The following is a 15,871-nucleotide window of genomic DNA, read 5'->3' as shown; positions in this document are numbered from 1 at the left end:
ATGTTTTCAAGGATGCAGGTGTGAGAAAGCAATATGTTGTTGAGATCATCTGGACAGTATACACAGATGATCCCAGTTAAGGCCTCTGTATACACTTTTGAGTTTATGGCAGCAGCTATTGAGATCTATTTGTTCTGAGGTTGCCCAAGACAAGCTTGTCTGTAAGACTGCTTATTTATTGGACCCATCACCCACAAATTTGGCATGGCCTACCTCTTTCTTTGGCCTCTCTTAGGTTTCACTGGGAAACTCCCAACTTTTCAACCAAGTGTTTAGGGTGAGAAATGAAATGGTTGAGGATGGTGTCCTGGAGAGTATCTAGATTCAAGAGGCAGGTAACAGAGGATCCAGCAATGAGATTAAACAGCACTGACTAGAGAAGTAAACAGGACACACACAAAAATGCCTGGGAGTTCCTGCTGTGGTGCAGTGGGTTAAAATTCAAATGCAGCAGCTTGGGTTGCTGCAGAGTTGTGGGTACAGTCCCAGCTTGGTGCAGTGGGTTAAAGGATCTGGCATTGCCACAACTGTAGTGTAAGTCACAGCTGTGACTTGGATTCAATCCCTGGCCCAGGACCTTCCATATGCTGTGGGCATGGCCATAAAAAAAGAAAGAAAGAAAAAAGAAATGTCTGACTTTTTTGTTTTTATATTATTTTTTAATTAAAGAATAGTTAATGTACAATGTTGTGTTAGCTTCAAGTATATAGCGTAGTGGTTCAGTTATATCTATATCTACCTACCTATATCTATCTATGTACCTATATCTTTCTATCGGTATCTATCTATCTATGTTCTTTTTCAGATTCTTTTCCCTTATAGGTTATTATAAAACATTGATAGAGTTCCCTGTGTTATATAGTATGTCTCTATTGGTAGAAATGCCTGACATATGAGGTAATCATACCTCAGAGTTTAGTCTTAGTTTGCCTGAGACAGTCCAAGTTTTCTTCTTTGGTTGATGTCATTTCTGGTGAGCACCCTCTTTCACCTACAAAAGTGTTCACACTATTGATGTACTTCTAAAGAGCCCTAAGCCTTCTGCTACAGCTCTCATCACACATTGGTGAAGACAACTTGAACTCAATAAGCAGAGATGTGATTATATAAAATATAGCACTGGTGTAACAAGGAGACCTCAAGTTTCTGTGGCTTTCTGAAATGGGAAAATATTTGTAGCTCATATATCCCAGATTAACTGTTCTTGTTTGGCAAGTGGCTCTCCTCTGAATATTGACTTAGGAACCATGATTTCTCTGATCTTTTGTCTTCATTATCTTCAGTACATGATAAGGGGCTCCAGAGTGGGAGAAAAATGAGGGATTGTGCTTGCAGTTTTTGTGGGCCAGGTGTGAAAGTGGTACACATTTCCTTGGTCTGTAATCGATTACATGAGAGATAATACCACTGATGCATATACCTGCAAAGGAGTCTAGAAGTGTGATCTGTTTTGTACCCAGAAAGAAGCATTCTCACCTACAATGCCGATGTATATACATTTTAAAATAATTTCTCTATAGAAAATTTCACATGTATACATATATACACACACACACACAATGTATATATTAAAAAAACTTGGGGATTATCAGCAAATGTGACAATTTAATTATCGCTAGTTACATGTATATTCCTGCACTAAAGGCCTTATTAAGTGGCTTGCAGTCTATTTGTGGAGGGCAAAAAAGAGAGCAAAGAAATTAATTAAATAGCCTTCATAGAAACTGAGAAAAATAACTATAATAATGATTACATCAATAACAACGTAATTCATGTTCTCTCCTTCATTACAACTCTTAGTCATTGAGAAATTGCTTTCTTTGGGTATGTTTTCAGAGAGGTACTTGCCCTAACAGTGAAGAAAATTAAAGTTATTTTTCTGTCAACTATTCCAAAAAGTTGATCAATAACAAAAGAGAATTTCATTTTGTTACAAATTAATAGATTTGCATTAAATTCATCTAAATATTTTAGTCCTTTGTTTTCTCTTTGATTTGCATATTTTGAAGCTGAATAAGAGATATTTTTGAGTCCTGTCAATAGCAAGTTCAATGAGGTTTCATTTTTTATTATGACTTTTATTGTAATTTTAAAGTCAAAATAGTACATTTTAATAAAGAATATAGAAAGTAGTAATAAACAAAAATATGAAAATCACCACTAACACCATCACCAAGATAAAGCCATTTTAGACAACTAGGATACATACTTCTAGAATTTTTCTTAAACATATAATATGTGTTGGTGTTTGCTTTAGTGTTATTTTAAAAAAATGAGATCACATTGTAATCTGTTTTTCCTACTCAATATTATATCATGAATGTAATCACATATTCTTCTGCATTATTTTAACAGCCTCGTAGTGTTTCATAACATGATATATCAAAATTTATTAAGCCAATCCCTTGGTACAATTAGATTACATCTAGTTATTCTTTATCCTAAATAAGTTGCAATGAACATCTTTGTTTTTGAGTTTTTGCCAAACCATTTTATTGCACCATCTCTAAAATGTCAAAAGCATTAGTTCCCAAACTTAAGTATACATAGAATTATGCTGGTGATTACTCAGACTCTCAAGTCCTAATCATAGAGATTCTGATCAGTCATATCTGGAATATGGCCAGAGATTCTGAATTTTATTAAACACCTTCCTGATTCTCATGCAGGAAGTTTGAGCATCACTTTTTGAGAAGTAATGGCTTGGAGATGTTGTAATTACTGTCTTTTCCCTCACCCCCTGGCAAAAATGTCATTTTTCTGCACTAACATGAAACATATATTGATTGTCCTCATGGTTAGAAGTTTTACATTTGTTTACAAAATACATTTAACCCCTTGTCTATTACTGGGTAAAGTTGTTCTATTTATTTCTGAAACATCATTGATACACATTGATATGGAATTTTTAAAAAGTCCTTGTTATGCTGTTTTTTAATGGAAATGTTAGGGTACAGACATCTATAACTTTATCATTTTTATTATCACTATACATAGAAAACCCTAAGGACTCAACCCCAAAACCACTTGAACTGATTAATAAATTTAGCAAAGTAGCAGGATATGATTAACTTTCAGAAATCAGTCGCATTTCTGTATACCAACAACGAAATATTAGAAAAGGAATACAAAAATACAATACCTTTTAAAATTGCACCTCCAAAACTCAAATACCTCGGAATACACCTGACCAAGGAGGTAAAGGACTTAGAGGCTGAGAACTATAAAATTTTAATCAAAGAAATTAGAGAAGATATAAAGAAATGGAAAGATATTCCATGTTCATGGATTGGAAAAATTAATATTGTAAAAATGGCCATGCTACCCAAAGCAATCTGCAGATTCAATGCAATCCCTATCAAATTACCCACGACATTTTTCACAGAACTAGAATAAACAATCCAAACATTTATATGGGACCACAGAAGACCCATAATTGCCAAAGCAATCCTGAGAAACAAAACCAAGCAGGAGGCATAACTCTCCCAGACTTCAAGAAATACTACAAAGCCACAGTCATCAAAACAGTGTGGTACTGGTACCAAAACAGACAGACAGACCAATGGAACAGAATAGAGAACCCAGAAATAAACCCTGACACCTATGGTCAATAAATCTTTGACAAGGGAGGCAAGAACATAAAATGGGAAAAAGAAAGGCTATTCAGCAAGCATTGCTGAGATACCTGGAGAGCTGCAAGCAAAGCAATGAAATTAGAACACACCCTCACACCATGCACAAAAATAAACTCCAAATGGCTGAAAGAAATATAAGACAAGACACCATCAAACTCCTAGGAGAGAACATAAGCAAAACACTCTCTGACATCAACATCATGAATATTTTATCAGGTCAGTCTCCCAAAGCAATAGAAATACGAGCAAAAATAAACCCATGGGACCTCATCAAACTGAAAAGCTTTTGCACAGCAAAGGAAACCCAAAAGAAAACAAAAAGACAACTTACAGAATGGGAGAAAAAAATAGTTTCAAACGATGCAACCGACAAGAGCTTAATCTCTAGAATATATAAACAACTTATACAACTCAACAGCAAAAAAGCCAATCACCCAATGGAAAAATGGGCAAAAGACCTGAATAGACATTTCTCCAGGGAAGATATACAGATGGGCAACAAGCACATGAAAAAATGCTCAACATCGCTGATTATTAGAGAAATGCAAATCAAAACTACCATGAGATACCACCTCACACTGGTCAGAATGGCCATCATTAATAAGTCCACAAAGAACAAGTGCTGGAGGGGCTGTGGAGAAAAGGGAACCCTCCTGCACTGCTGGTGGGAATGTAAACTGGTACAGCCACTATGGAGAACAGTTTGGAGATACCTTAGAAATCTATACATAGAACTTCCATATGACCCCGCAGTCCCACTCTTGGGCATATAACCAGACAAAACTCTACTTAAAAGAGATACATGCACCCGCATGTTCATTACAGCACTATTCACAATAGCCAGGACATGGAAACAACCCAAATGTCCATCGACAGATGATTGGATTCGGAAGAGGTGGTATATATACACAATGGAATACTACTCAGCCATAAAAAAAAGGATTTGTAGCAACATGGATGGAACTAGAGAATCTCATCCTGAGTGAAATGGGCCAGAAAGACAAAGACAAATACCATATGATATCACTTATAACTGGAATCTAATATACAGCACAAATCAACCTTTCCACAGAAAAGAAAATCATGGACTTGGAGAATAGACTTGTGGCTGCCCAGGGGAGAAAGGGAGGGAGTGGGAGGGATCAGGAGCTTGGGGTTATTTGATACAACTTGGAATGGATTTACAAGGAGATCCTGCTGAGTAGCATCAAGAACTATCTTGATACTTATATTGCAACAGAAAAAAGGGTCGGGGGAAAAATGTATACATGTAAGAGGAACTTGGTCCCCATGCTGTACAGCAGAAAAAATTTAAAATAGTAAGAAAAAAAAGATAAAATGCTAAACCTTACTTTTCATAAAGGCTTTCCTCTTGAAGTGGTTTCATCTAAAAGAGAACATTACAAACCTTAAGTTTTTTATCACATGGCCTGAGTTATAGAAAGCATTCTTGTAGTTGCAATGCTGTCTTTATAAAAAGATATTAACTTTTGCCAGCTCCATTCAGTATTTAGCTCTGCTAGACTCACCTTTTGTTCTTCTTTTATTGGTTTATCCCAAAGAAAGGTGTCTGCACATTTAAGTCCTTAACATCTCTTGAGAAATCTGTGAGTCAAATTATGGCCTATGAACAGTCCAGGGTGTGGCTTCACTTTGCAGTTCTGTCCTTAGATGGACACACAGAACTTCACAAACACACAGAAGCTCATTTTCTCAACCTAAAAGCTAAGTATGGTCCATGTACACACAAATTCTTCTTTTATTTTTTATATTTGCCATCTCACTAGACATTGATTTTGCCACTGGCTATTAAAAAGTCATAGTGTTTCAGAACTGAAAGTGGTCTTAAGGTTCATTTTGTGCAACCTCTTTATTTTGTGTCTAAGGAAACTAAAACCCACAAAGGTTAAATGACTTTTTAACACTGCAGAAGTAATTAGTGGTAGAGTCAGGCCTAGAATCTCTGTCTCCTGATTTAATCAACAAGGATTCTCAAAATGCCCAGTGTTTAGGTAAAGCTGTCCTAATCTCAGTTTTGATAAAATTTTTTAAAGGAAATTTTAGGCCTATCAAATTATGGTCAAATAATGTATGTTCTAGTCTTTCCTAGTAGTATGCACCTGGCCTGGGACCATACTTGTTAGAATTAGTGTAGAGTAGCTATTAGCAGTTTCAGTTTAACCAAAAGAGATTTGGGTTTGGATCTTGACTTGTAGGGTGTTCGGCCCTCCTAGTTTGCTTGGGACTTGTGGGTTTCCCCTAATGTGGGACTTGCAGTCCTATGAGCAGAGAGTCCCGGGCAAACTGGAATGCTGTTAACCCTACTAACCATGTGGCTGTGTGACCAAGGCATCCTATTTTAAAGGTCTCTAATTCTTTATGTGTGAAATGGGTACAGTAATAGAACCGACCCAGAGGATTTCAGTGAAAATTAAATGATGGTATGCACAAAACATAGCACTCAGTAAATAAGCCCAGCATGTGATAAGGTCTCAATTAGTATTAGCCATTATTAGTAAATGGCTGAAAGACTTACACATAAAATAAGACACCATAAAACTCCTAGAAGAGAATATAGGCAAAACATTCTCTAACATCAACCTTACAAATGTTTTCTTAGGTCAGTCTCCCAAGGCAACAGAAATAAAACCAAAAATAAACCAATGGGACCAAATCAGATTTAGAAGATTTTGCACAGAAAAAGAAATCATTAAAAAACCCAAAAGACAACCTATGGAGTGGGAGAAAATAGTTTCAAACCATGCAACTGACAAGGGCTTAATCTATAAAATATATGAACAACTTATACAACTCAAAAGCAAAAAACCAATAACCCAATTGAAAAATGGGCAGGAGACCTGAATAGACCTTTCTCCAAAGAAGATATACAGATAGCCAACAGGCACATGAAAAAATGCTCAGCATCACCAATTATTAGAGAAATGCAAATAACTATAATGAGGTACCACCTCACACCAGTCAGGATGGCCATCATTAACAAGTCAACAAATAACAAATGCTGGGGAGGGCATGGAGAAAAGGGTACCCTCCTACACTGTTGGTGGGGATGTACAACCACTATGGAAAACAGCATGGAGGTACCTTAGAAAACTAAATATAGAACTAACATATGACCCAACAATTCCACTCCTGGGCAAATACCTGGACAAAACTTTCATTGAAAATGATACATGCACCCATATGTTCACTGTAGCACTATTCACAATAGCCAAGACATGGAAAAAACCTAAATGTCCACTGACAGATGAATGGATTAAGAAGATGTGTTATACATACACAATGGAATACTACTTAGCCATGAAAAAGAACAATGTCATGCCATTTGCAGCAACATGGATGGAACTAGATATTCTCATAGTAAGAGAAATAGTCAGAAGAGAAAGACAAATACTGTATGATATCACTTATATCTGGAATCTAATATATGGCACAAATGAACCTATCTACAGAAAAGAAACAAACTCATGGACTTGGAGAACAGACTTGGTAGTTGTCAAGGTTGTGAAGGGAGTGGGATGGACTGGGAGTTTGGGGTTAGTAAATGCAAACTATTGCATTTGGAGTGGATAAGCAATGAGATCCTGCTGTATAGCACAGGGAATTATATCTGGTCAATTGTGATGGAACATGATGGAGGATAATGCAAGAAAAAGAATGTGTGTATGTGTATGTATGACTGGTCACTCTGCTGTACAGAAGAAATTGACAGAACATTGTAAATCAACTGTAATAGAAAAAATAAAAATCTTAAAAAATAAAACTTTTTCCTCTTTCGTTGAAATAATTGACATACAGCAAAATGTAAGTTTAAAGTGTACAGCATAATGGTTTGACTTAAAAATATCATAATTTGGTCACCACAAGTTTTGTTAACATTTAACATTTCATATAGGTACAGAAAGAAAAAGAAAAATACATACTTTTTTCCTTCTGATGAGAACTCAGGATTTACTCTCAATAATTCTCATATATACCATACAGCAGTGTTAACTATAGTCATCATGCTGTATGTTACATCCCTAGTACTTATTTATTTTATAATTGGATATTTATCTTTTGACAACTTTCATTTAATTCCCCTTCCCGCACTCCCAGTCCTGGTAACCACAAATCTGATCTCTTTTTCTATGAGTTTTTTTTTTTTTAATTCTTTGTATGAATGAGATCATATAGTGTTTATTTTTCTCTGTCTTATTTCACTTATCATAATACCTTCAAGTCTGTGCATGTTGTCTCAAGTGGCAGGATTTTCTTCTTTTTGAAGCCATTTTTATTATTAATGTTGTTTTGCAAAGCAAGTAGATTCCTTGAAACACAGATTCTCAGAATCTGGATTTTCATGTGTACGATTTGAAATGAATGAACTTTGCTTTTAGCTTTGACTTCTTTACCTTCTAGGTACCTTCTTTTTTGGTTCTATTTATCCATGAAATTAGCTTTAGTCTTTTCACAAATACTGTTCTGTTAACATCATTGCCTTCTAGTTAACATTTTTCATCTATCAGTTTCCCTTAATTTCTTTCTCCAAAAGTATAAAGCCATCATGCAATAATAAATCCTGGGACTTTTTTTGATTACTATGCTTTTCAAACATTTTCCTTAGGCCTCTGAGGAAACACTGCATTCCAGTAATGAAGAGGAAGACCCTTTCCGAGGAATGGAACCCTATCTTGTACGGAGACTTTCTTGCCGCAGTGTCCAGCTTCCCCCTCTTGCCTTCAGGCAGTTGGAACAAGCTGACTTGAAAAGTGAATCAGAGAATGTTCAGAGACCTACCAGCCTCCCCCTGAAGATTCTGCCCCTGATTGCTATCACTTCCGCAGACTCCAGTGGGTGAGTGATCTGGGTGACATTTCCTCATTTTATGTTTTAGATGATGATTGTTATCAATGATCTTTTGAGTTTTGTGGCTCATTGCTTGATTTGAGTGGGAGGAACTGAGGTTTCTAGAGCCAAAAGAAAGAAGAGTGATTTTTTTTTCCTCAGGTAATATTTCTCTCTCTGGAGGAGGAGATGCTTTAGTCAAACTGATTTCCAAGGAGGATTTGAAAAGGTGTGGATGAATGATAATAAGCATCTGAGGAGGGGGCTTGGACTTGGAAAATTAATATTGGTCATAGGTGATTTAATAGAAAATTTCTTAAAAGGTGAGAACTAATGGACAAATTACCATGTAGGCATACATGCTGGAAAAAGTAGGCAATGTTCATTGATGCAAAATAAATTTGAAATCAAGAATGGATTATTATAATTATAATCAAAGGAAATATACAATTATAGTCATGAGCCTAGTAATTTGCCCTTTGACATTCTTAGATGTTGCTTATCAGATTACTATTTCAGTTCCCAGCATAAAGTGATTTTATTCTGCAATTAGTACATACAGAAGAATCAGACATATTCATGTGACATTTGTATTTTATACTTTGCAGAGTATTTGTGTTTTTATTCTCTTTCTGCTGGTTACCAATGGAGTTGTTACTCTTTAGTAGCAAATCACCAGGTGAAATACTGTCAAAGAAAGTGAGGGTAGTGGGCACATTCCTTAAGTGTTCTTTTGGCCAATGACATTTTTAAGAAGAGAGGAGGAAGCCAGTGGCCCCATGCTCAGGCAGACTCTTGAGCATTTACTAAGTTACAAGAACAAAGCAATTTGTTATGCTGCAAAGTGATTCTTCCTCACTCTCTGCCAAGTTGAGGACATATCTAGAAAAGGTGCCTTTTGGATTTTCCTAAAATTATTTGGAAAGTTGTGGCCAGAAAAAAATTTCACTTGTAATTATCATCTAAGATACTGAATTTAGCTGTTTGAATTGTTACAGACCAGTCTAAAGCACCTATGCTATTAAGAGTTACAAGAAATCACAAGTAGGTAAATAAGAAGACAACAAATTTTTACTTAGAAGCAATGAAAAGAGGAAATACATTATGTGCTTGGGTTTGTTTTGTTTTGTTTTTGGATGAACCATGTGTATGAGGAAGATTGTACACCTATTGATCAGATGCAATAAAGCAGGTGGAGTTTTATATAGCAGCTTCATCTGAGCTTTCTTTGAAATACACTGTCTCAAAGTCCAATTTCCCTCCTTCAGTGTCAATATCACTTCATCTATATATAGGGCAGAATTCACTTGCCAGGTGTGCCAGAGGTCACCAAGGCCACCCCTGGGTTCAGTAATATGCTAGGAGAGCTTCCAGAATTCAGTAAATAGTCATATTCATGGCTGGGATTTATTACAGCAAGAAAATACACAGAAAAATTGGCAAAGAGAAAGGCACATGGGCAAAATCTGGAGGACATTAGATACAAGTTTTCAAGAGTTCCTTCTCCCAGTGGAGTCAGACAGGGTGCATTTAATTCCTCCAGTAAAGATTTGTGACAACATATGAAATATATTTGCCAGGAAAGACTTCTACCAGGGAAGACTCTTAAAGTCTCAGCACTTATGTGAGGCATCTACAAGAGTCCAACTCACAGGGGTAGAGTAGAATGGAGGTTTCCAGGGACTGGGGGTAGGGAAATGGGGAATTGCTATTCATCAGAAGTATAGTTTCAATTACACAAAATGAATGAGCTCCTGAGATCGGTTGTACAATATTTTGGTTATAGTTGACAATACTATATTGTGCATTTGAACATTTTTCAAGAGGGTAGATCTCATGTTAAATGTTCTTATCACAATTTAAAAAACAATTTAAGAATAAAGAATTTAAAAAATGCATTCAGTGCTCAAAATTTTTATTGGTGGCTGGTCACTGAGGCACCCTCTGCCTACCATGTACCTAAACTCCAGATTTCCAGAAGGAAAGCAGTTGCTCAGCATAAATGATATTTTTTTGCACAACTGGTTTGGGCACTGAGAGCCACCCTTACCAGCCAGAGAATGTGGGAACCCTCCTGAAATCCAAGTTCCCAGGTGCCAGCTAAGAGTTGATCTTTCCAGCAGCCTTTTCTAATGACAACAGTTTCAGGCCTAATATGAACTCTTTTTTTTTTTCTGCACAGCAGGTTTATCTTAGCATCATTGTCTTGCTTTCTCTGCATTTGAGGAGGAAGGGATTATAATTACAATTAAAATTAAAATGAACTAATTTAAGCCTGCGATGTATTCAATTAACTTCAGTGTCTCAAAAAATTTCATGGCTAAGGATAACTTCTTTTCAAAGCTGGTGTTATAATCTATACCCTTAAAAGAAAATAATGCGGTATATGTAATGTCTCTGAGTAGTTGGGCAATGGGCATTATTAAAAATCTCAGGTAAAAAGCTAAGCTTATTCAATTACATTTGATTGTGCTGCTAAAAGCAAATAAATTGTTTCCAAGTGCCAAAAAATTTAGAGATTCAGAATTGTTTGTATGCTATGACATTTGTTAGTTTAGAGTTTGTTTCCTTTTTAAACAAGAATCTAGGAATCAAGTATAAGCAAAAAAGTGCTTACCATTTACAAATGCAGTCAATACTTTGGAGGAAAGAATTTTTCTTTTAGAGAGATAAAATAAAGGAGACTTGTCTGTACCAGAAGGCAGCCAGGAAAAACCATGGGCAAGTGTGGCCCAACAACTAGAAACACAGGCTAAGGAGGTGCTAAAGGATTCTTATTACCTTTTGAAGCAAGAATAATTTGTGAATTGAGTATTTGAGAAGTATTAAAATCAGGAGTATAATTTTCTGGAATATCTAAGCTTTGGAATGGAAGCAGAAGGTAAAGTTAGGGGTGACCTTCTGTAGCCAGTCCTACTACCCAAGAGCACCAGATTCCTTCACAACTATTAGAAAGGGCTAATGGGAAATTTGAACTATGTTAGTGAGGTTTTCCACAGCCCAATTCCCCATCATTAAAAGTCAGTAGGACCTGGGGTCAACCTACCCTAAGACATTGGCAATTGTAAATCTTTGATAGGAAAGGAGACTTTTCATGCCCTTGGGAATTACTTTATTTTTGCTCTTTCTTCTTGCGTATCAGACACCTGTTGTGTCAAGTATCACAAGGTGGGTATTTCTTTAGAAAGCTGTGTTGTGGTTTCTTGAGGGACCATTGGCCTGCAAAAACGAATTCTGTGAGTGGCAGCTATTAACTTCCTCATGAAGTACTGGGTCAAGAGCCTGAGTTCAAGAGGACGTTGTAAAATTAATACTTTTACAATTCTACTTTGAGGTTTTGTTTTGTTTTGTTTTGAAATCAGTAATATGACTGTGTTCAAATGTACACTATTTAACAATTCTCTTTGGACATGCCTAAGGCGTGAGCTTGTATGTGTTGTGATTTAGCAACTTTTCAAAACTTTCCATGATCGCAAAACAGAACTGTAAGACCTGGAATGCCCACAATCTTGAATTCACCCACCGCTTATTTGGTTTTCCCTATAGGATAGGTTCACATAGGCTTCATGGCTGTTTGTTGATTCTTATTGAAGTAAGAAAGACATCTATTAATGACTTGAAATGTTAGGAACTTGGCAAGAATTTGGAAGGTCATAGCTTTCCACATTTCTATCCTGTATAGTTTTCTATCCATTTACTTTTTTAAAACCTTTTTGTAATGTATAATTTACATTACAGTAAAATACACGTATCTTAAGTGTGCATCTTGATTCATTTTTATATATTTGTATACTCACATAATCATCATGTAATTTCCTATATTCTATCCCTAAAGATTAGTTTTCCTTCTTCTTATGCATTGTATAATCAGGATCATATAGTAAATACTCTCTATGTCTGGCTTCTATCACTAAAAAATTTGTTTATATTCATTGTATTTATGTATGTTTGAATAGTTTATTTTTTATTGTAGTGTGGTATTCCATTGCATGAATATACAATAATTTATTTACCTATGTGCTTTCAGTGATGTCCATTGGGGTATTTCTATTTTTGTATTATTATAAATAAATTTGCTATGCACATTTTTATACCATATTTTTTATGAATATATGCAACTGTTTCTCTTGGTTATAGTCCTAAGAGTAGAATTTCTGAGTCAAAGGTAAGCATATGTTTACTTTTTTACTGCCCACAATTTTCTGAAGTGATATATTATTTTATTCTCCCATTATCACTGTAGAGGAGTTCCATTTGTTCTGCATTCTCACCAACACTTAGTATTCGCAGTCTTTTCATTTTTAACCATTCTGGAGAAAGTGCAGTAATGTCTTACTGTGGTTTTAATTCATATTACCCTGATGAGTAGAAATATGGTTTAGCTTCTAATATGCTTATTGACTCTCTGGATATCTTCTTTTATGCTATGTTCATTTAAGTAATTTAGCCTTTTTTTTAACATACTGATTTCTGAGGGGTGTTAATATGTATTCTAAACATGAGCCTTTTGTTAGATTTATGCATTGTAAAGAACTATTTTCTCTCACATCATGGCTTGCATTTTTACTTTCTCCTTACTTTTAATATTGTGGTAACACTAAGGATCCCTAAAGTGTGTGTGTGTGTGTGTGTGTGTGTGTGTGTGTGTGTGTGTGTAAAAGTGTCATGATGAAATGTCAGGGAAACAAGGATAAGTGAGATGGTATAGGTAGGAGAAAAGCAAAAGGAAGAGTTCCCATTGTGGCTCAGTGGTAACTAACCCAACTAACCCAAGTAGTATCCATGAGGTTGTGGGTTCAATCCCTGGTCCTGCTCAGTGGGTTAAGAATCCGGCATTGCCATGAGCTGTGCTGTAGGTCACAGATGTGGCTTGGATCTGGAGTGGCTGTGACTGGCAGTGGCTAGGCTGCTGAAGCTCTGATTCAACCCCTAGCCTGGGAACTTCCATTTGCTACAGGTGAGGCCCTTAAAAAGAGAGAGACAGTGAGAAAGGAGGATGGGCAAATAAAAGGGAAAACCAGTGACAAGGAGAAGAGTGAAGTGTGCAGGATGGAGAAGAAAATGGAAAGAGGAAAATGAATGCAGCTTGATAAGGACAAAGCAGGTAACAAGAATGGCACTTAACCTGCAGGGCAATTTTACTTAGAGGAAAGAATAGTTGATCTCTTGATTTTTGAATGGCAGAAAATAGGACATCCAGGCATTAAAAGGGCATAAAAAAAAAAAGTCGAGAATAAAATTACTGGCTATCTGACCTTGGGAAATTTCCTTAACCACTCCAAGTTTCTAATTTCTCAAAGGGCAAAAATAAAATTAGTGGGAATACTAATATCATGGTTTTATTGTGAAGATAAAATACTTGGTATTGTTTTGGCATATTATAGGTACTTACTGTATAACAACTACTGCTACTGCCACATTTATTTGGGAAACTATTGGAACAAATCCTATTTGTTTTGATAGTTTCCTTATTGGAGTTGGCCTTAAAAATCCTCTGTTAATAACTCTTAGGATAGATATAGATCTTCTAGCAGATTTAGGAGTCAACTAGACATTTGTTCCCCCTTTAGAAAGTTAAGATTGTTGTAGACCTGACACATTTGTGTTAGGAAGTCTATGTCTTGTTTACAGCATCTGTCCACAATCATGCCCTGCTTTCAAGGGTTGTTCAATTATGTTTTTGGGTTTTTTTTAATTGTAGTTATTTTTTTTTGTTTGTTTGTTTGTTTGTTTTTTGTCTTTTTATGGCCACACTCATGGCATATGGAAGTTCCCAGGCTAGCGGTTAAAACAGAGCTGTAGCTTCTGTCCTATGCCACAACCACAGCAACGCGGGATCCGATCTACATCTACAGCCTACACCACAGCTCATGGCAACACCAGATCCTTAACCCACTGAGTGAAACCAGGGATCAAACCTGCATCCTCATGGATACTGGTCAGATTCATTTCTGCTGAGCCACAACAAACAATTATATTTGGAATGAGATCAGAGGTCCTCTTCATTCTTTGTCTCCTCCCTGTTTCATTTCTGTAACATTCCTTGATGACTTGAGCATAGTTCTCTAGTCAGAATCCTCAGGAGAAATTAGAAACCATCCTTGGCCCCAACCCTGGCACTGGCTGACTTCCCCTGGGTCATCCCCCAGATACTGTGCGGAGGACTTAGCTTGCCACGCGTGGAACATTTCTTGCGCACAGGTGGGAAATTGTAGGAGCAGTGGGAGAGTGATGGGAGTTGGTACTAAATCTTTCTGTGTTTTACTGGTGCATCAGCTATAATAAAATGAGAGCCAAGGAGTAAGGTGTCCCCTTGTGACATGATGACACACCTCCAGATGGATGTATATTCAAAGATGCATGTGGGTGGAGAATATTACAAACATTTTCTCATCACCAGTGCTCTTTTACCTGTCTGAAGAAGTACACTGTGTGCATTTGTATAACTGTATCCTATAAAAACAAGGAAAATGAAAAGACGTTAAAGGAAGAAATGGTCCCTCTGGGAAATAAAATAAACCCCTCAACATAGGGGGAAAGATTATTTTAGTCAAGTCAGGCTTCATATTATAAGGATCTTCCAGAAATATTTCCTTGAGTTATGTGCCATTCACAGAGAAGTCAGTCCCAGAAGCCAGTTAGACATTGGATTCTTTAATGCACCACTCATCTTCCAGTGTTCATGAGTACGCACAGTACATCAGCGTGAACATAAAAAAGGTAATTTTCAACCTTTTGTTACTGAATCAAAAATCCAAACAAAATAAAATGAAGAAAATCAAAATCAGAAGCCTAGTTCAAGTTGACATATCTAATTTTTCAAATTCCATCTTTTTAGCTTAAGAAGGTATTGACCATGGGCATTTTAGTTTTGAAGTATTTGGACTATGAGGATATACAAAGCTAAAGAGTTCTATTTAGTGATATACCCATGAGACTTCCACTTTCATATTGGATATGTGCTTAAGTTTCAAGAGTTATCTCAGTTCTTTCTGAAAGTTACGTGGAAGATCTGTAACTCAGTAGGCAAAGCTTTCCAAAATTGAAAATGGGTACACATAATTGTGACAGTAAAATATCCCTTAGAAATACAGCATTCTTGAGCTGGATTTTTTTTTAAATAATCACTATGAAGAAATAGGGAAGCAATACTTGAAGTAATCATAAAGATACATGCTATATTTTAAAAAACTGGATTCCTTTGTCTTTGATTTTTTTAATGCAATTTATTGGCACATTTTTGTCAACACTTCTCAGAATCTCCACAAAACATATCGACTTGTTTCTAAAGCATTTACTCTGATTTAATTGAACTGTTTTAATTTTGCTGTGAAATTTTTGACTTTTGAGATTAAAATTAGACTCTGAGTGAGGAAACACTATTTTTACTA

The 15,871-nt window shown here is 36.1% G+C and overlaps 1 protein-coding gene and 1 long non-coding RNA gene across 25 annotated transcripts in view; one reads left to right on the top strand and one right to left on the bottom strand.

Annotated features, from left to right (window-relative positions):
- PDE4D (phosphodiesterase 4D) overlaps positions 1-15,871 on the top strand; it is a 1,507,422-nt gene that overhangs the window by 499,673 nt on the left and 991,878 nt on the right. For all 23 annotated transcript variants that reach the window (XM_021076869.2, XM_085002307.1, XM_085002305.1 and 20 more), the window contains one exon: positions 8,260-8,489. In XM_021076869.2, coding sequence (XP_020932528.1) covers positions 8,260-8,489 — 230 coding nt within the window. The remainder of the gene's footprint in view (positions 1-8,259; positions 8,490-15,871) is intronic.
- The window catches only part of LOC146395568 (uncharacterized), a 311,450-nt gene that overhangs the window by 206,163 nt on the left and 89,416 nt on the right, over positions 1-15,871 (bottom strand). Inside the window, exon 3 of one of the 2 annotated variants that reach the window (XR_014831388.1) lies at positions 4,988-5,022. The exons of the other annotated variant lie outside the window; for it this stretch is intronic. This is a non-coding gene — a long non-coding RNA (uncharacterized LOC146395568). The remainder of the gene's footprint in view (positions 1-4,987; positions 5,023-15,871) is intronic. 2 annotated transcript variants of the gene reach the window in all.

This window comes from Sus scrofa, chromosome 16, assembly GCF_054392235.1.
Source record: "Sus scrofa isolate SSC_HxYL_T2T_F1_AM1 chromosome 16, Sscrofa_HxYL_maternal_Yorkshire_Landrace_v2.0, whole genome shotgun sequence".
NCBI classification, from domain to species: Eukaryota; Metazoa; Chordata; class Mammalia; order Artiodactyla; family Suidae; genus Sus; species Sus scrofa.
This window is presented reverse-complemented; position numbering and strand designations above follow the sequence as displayed.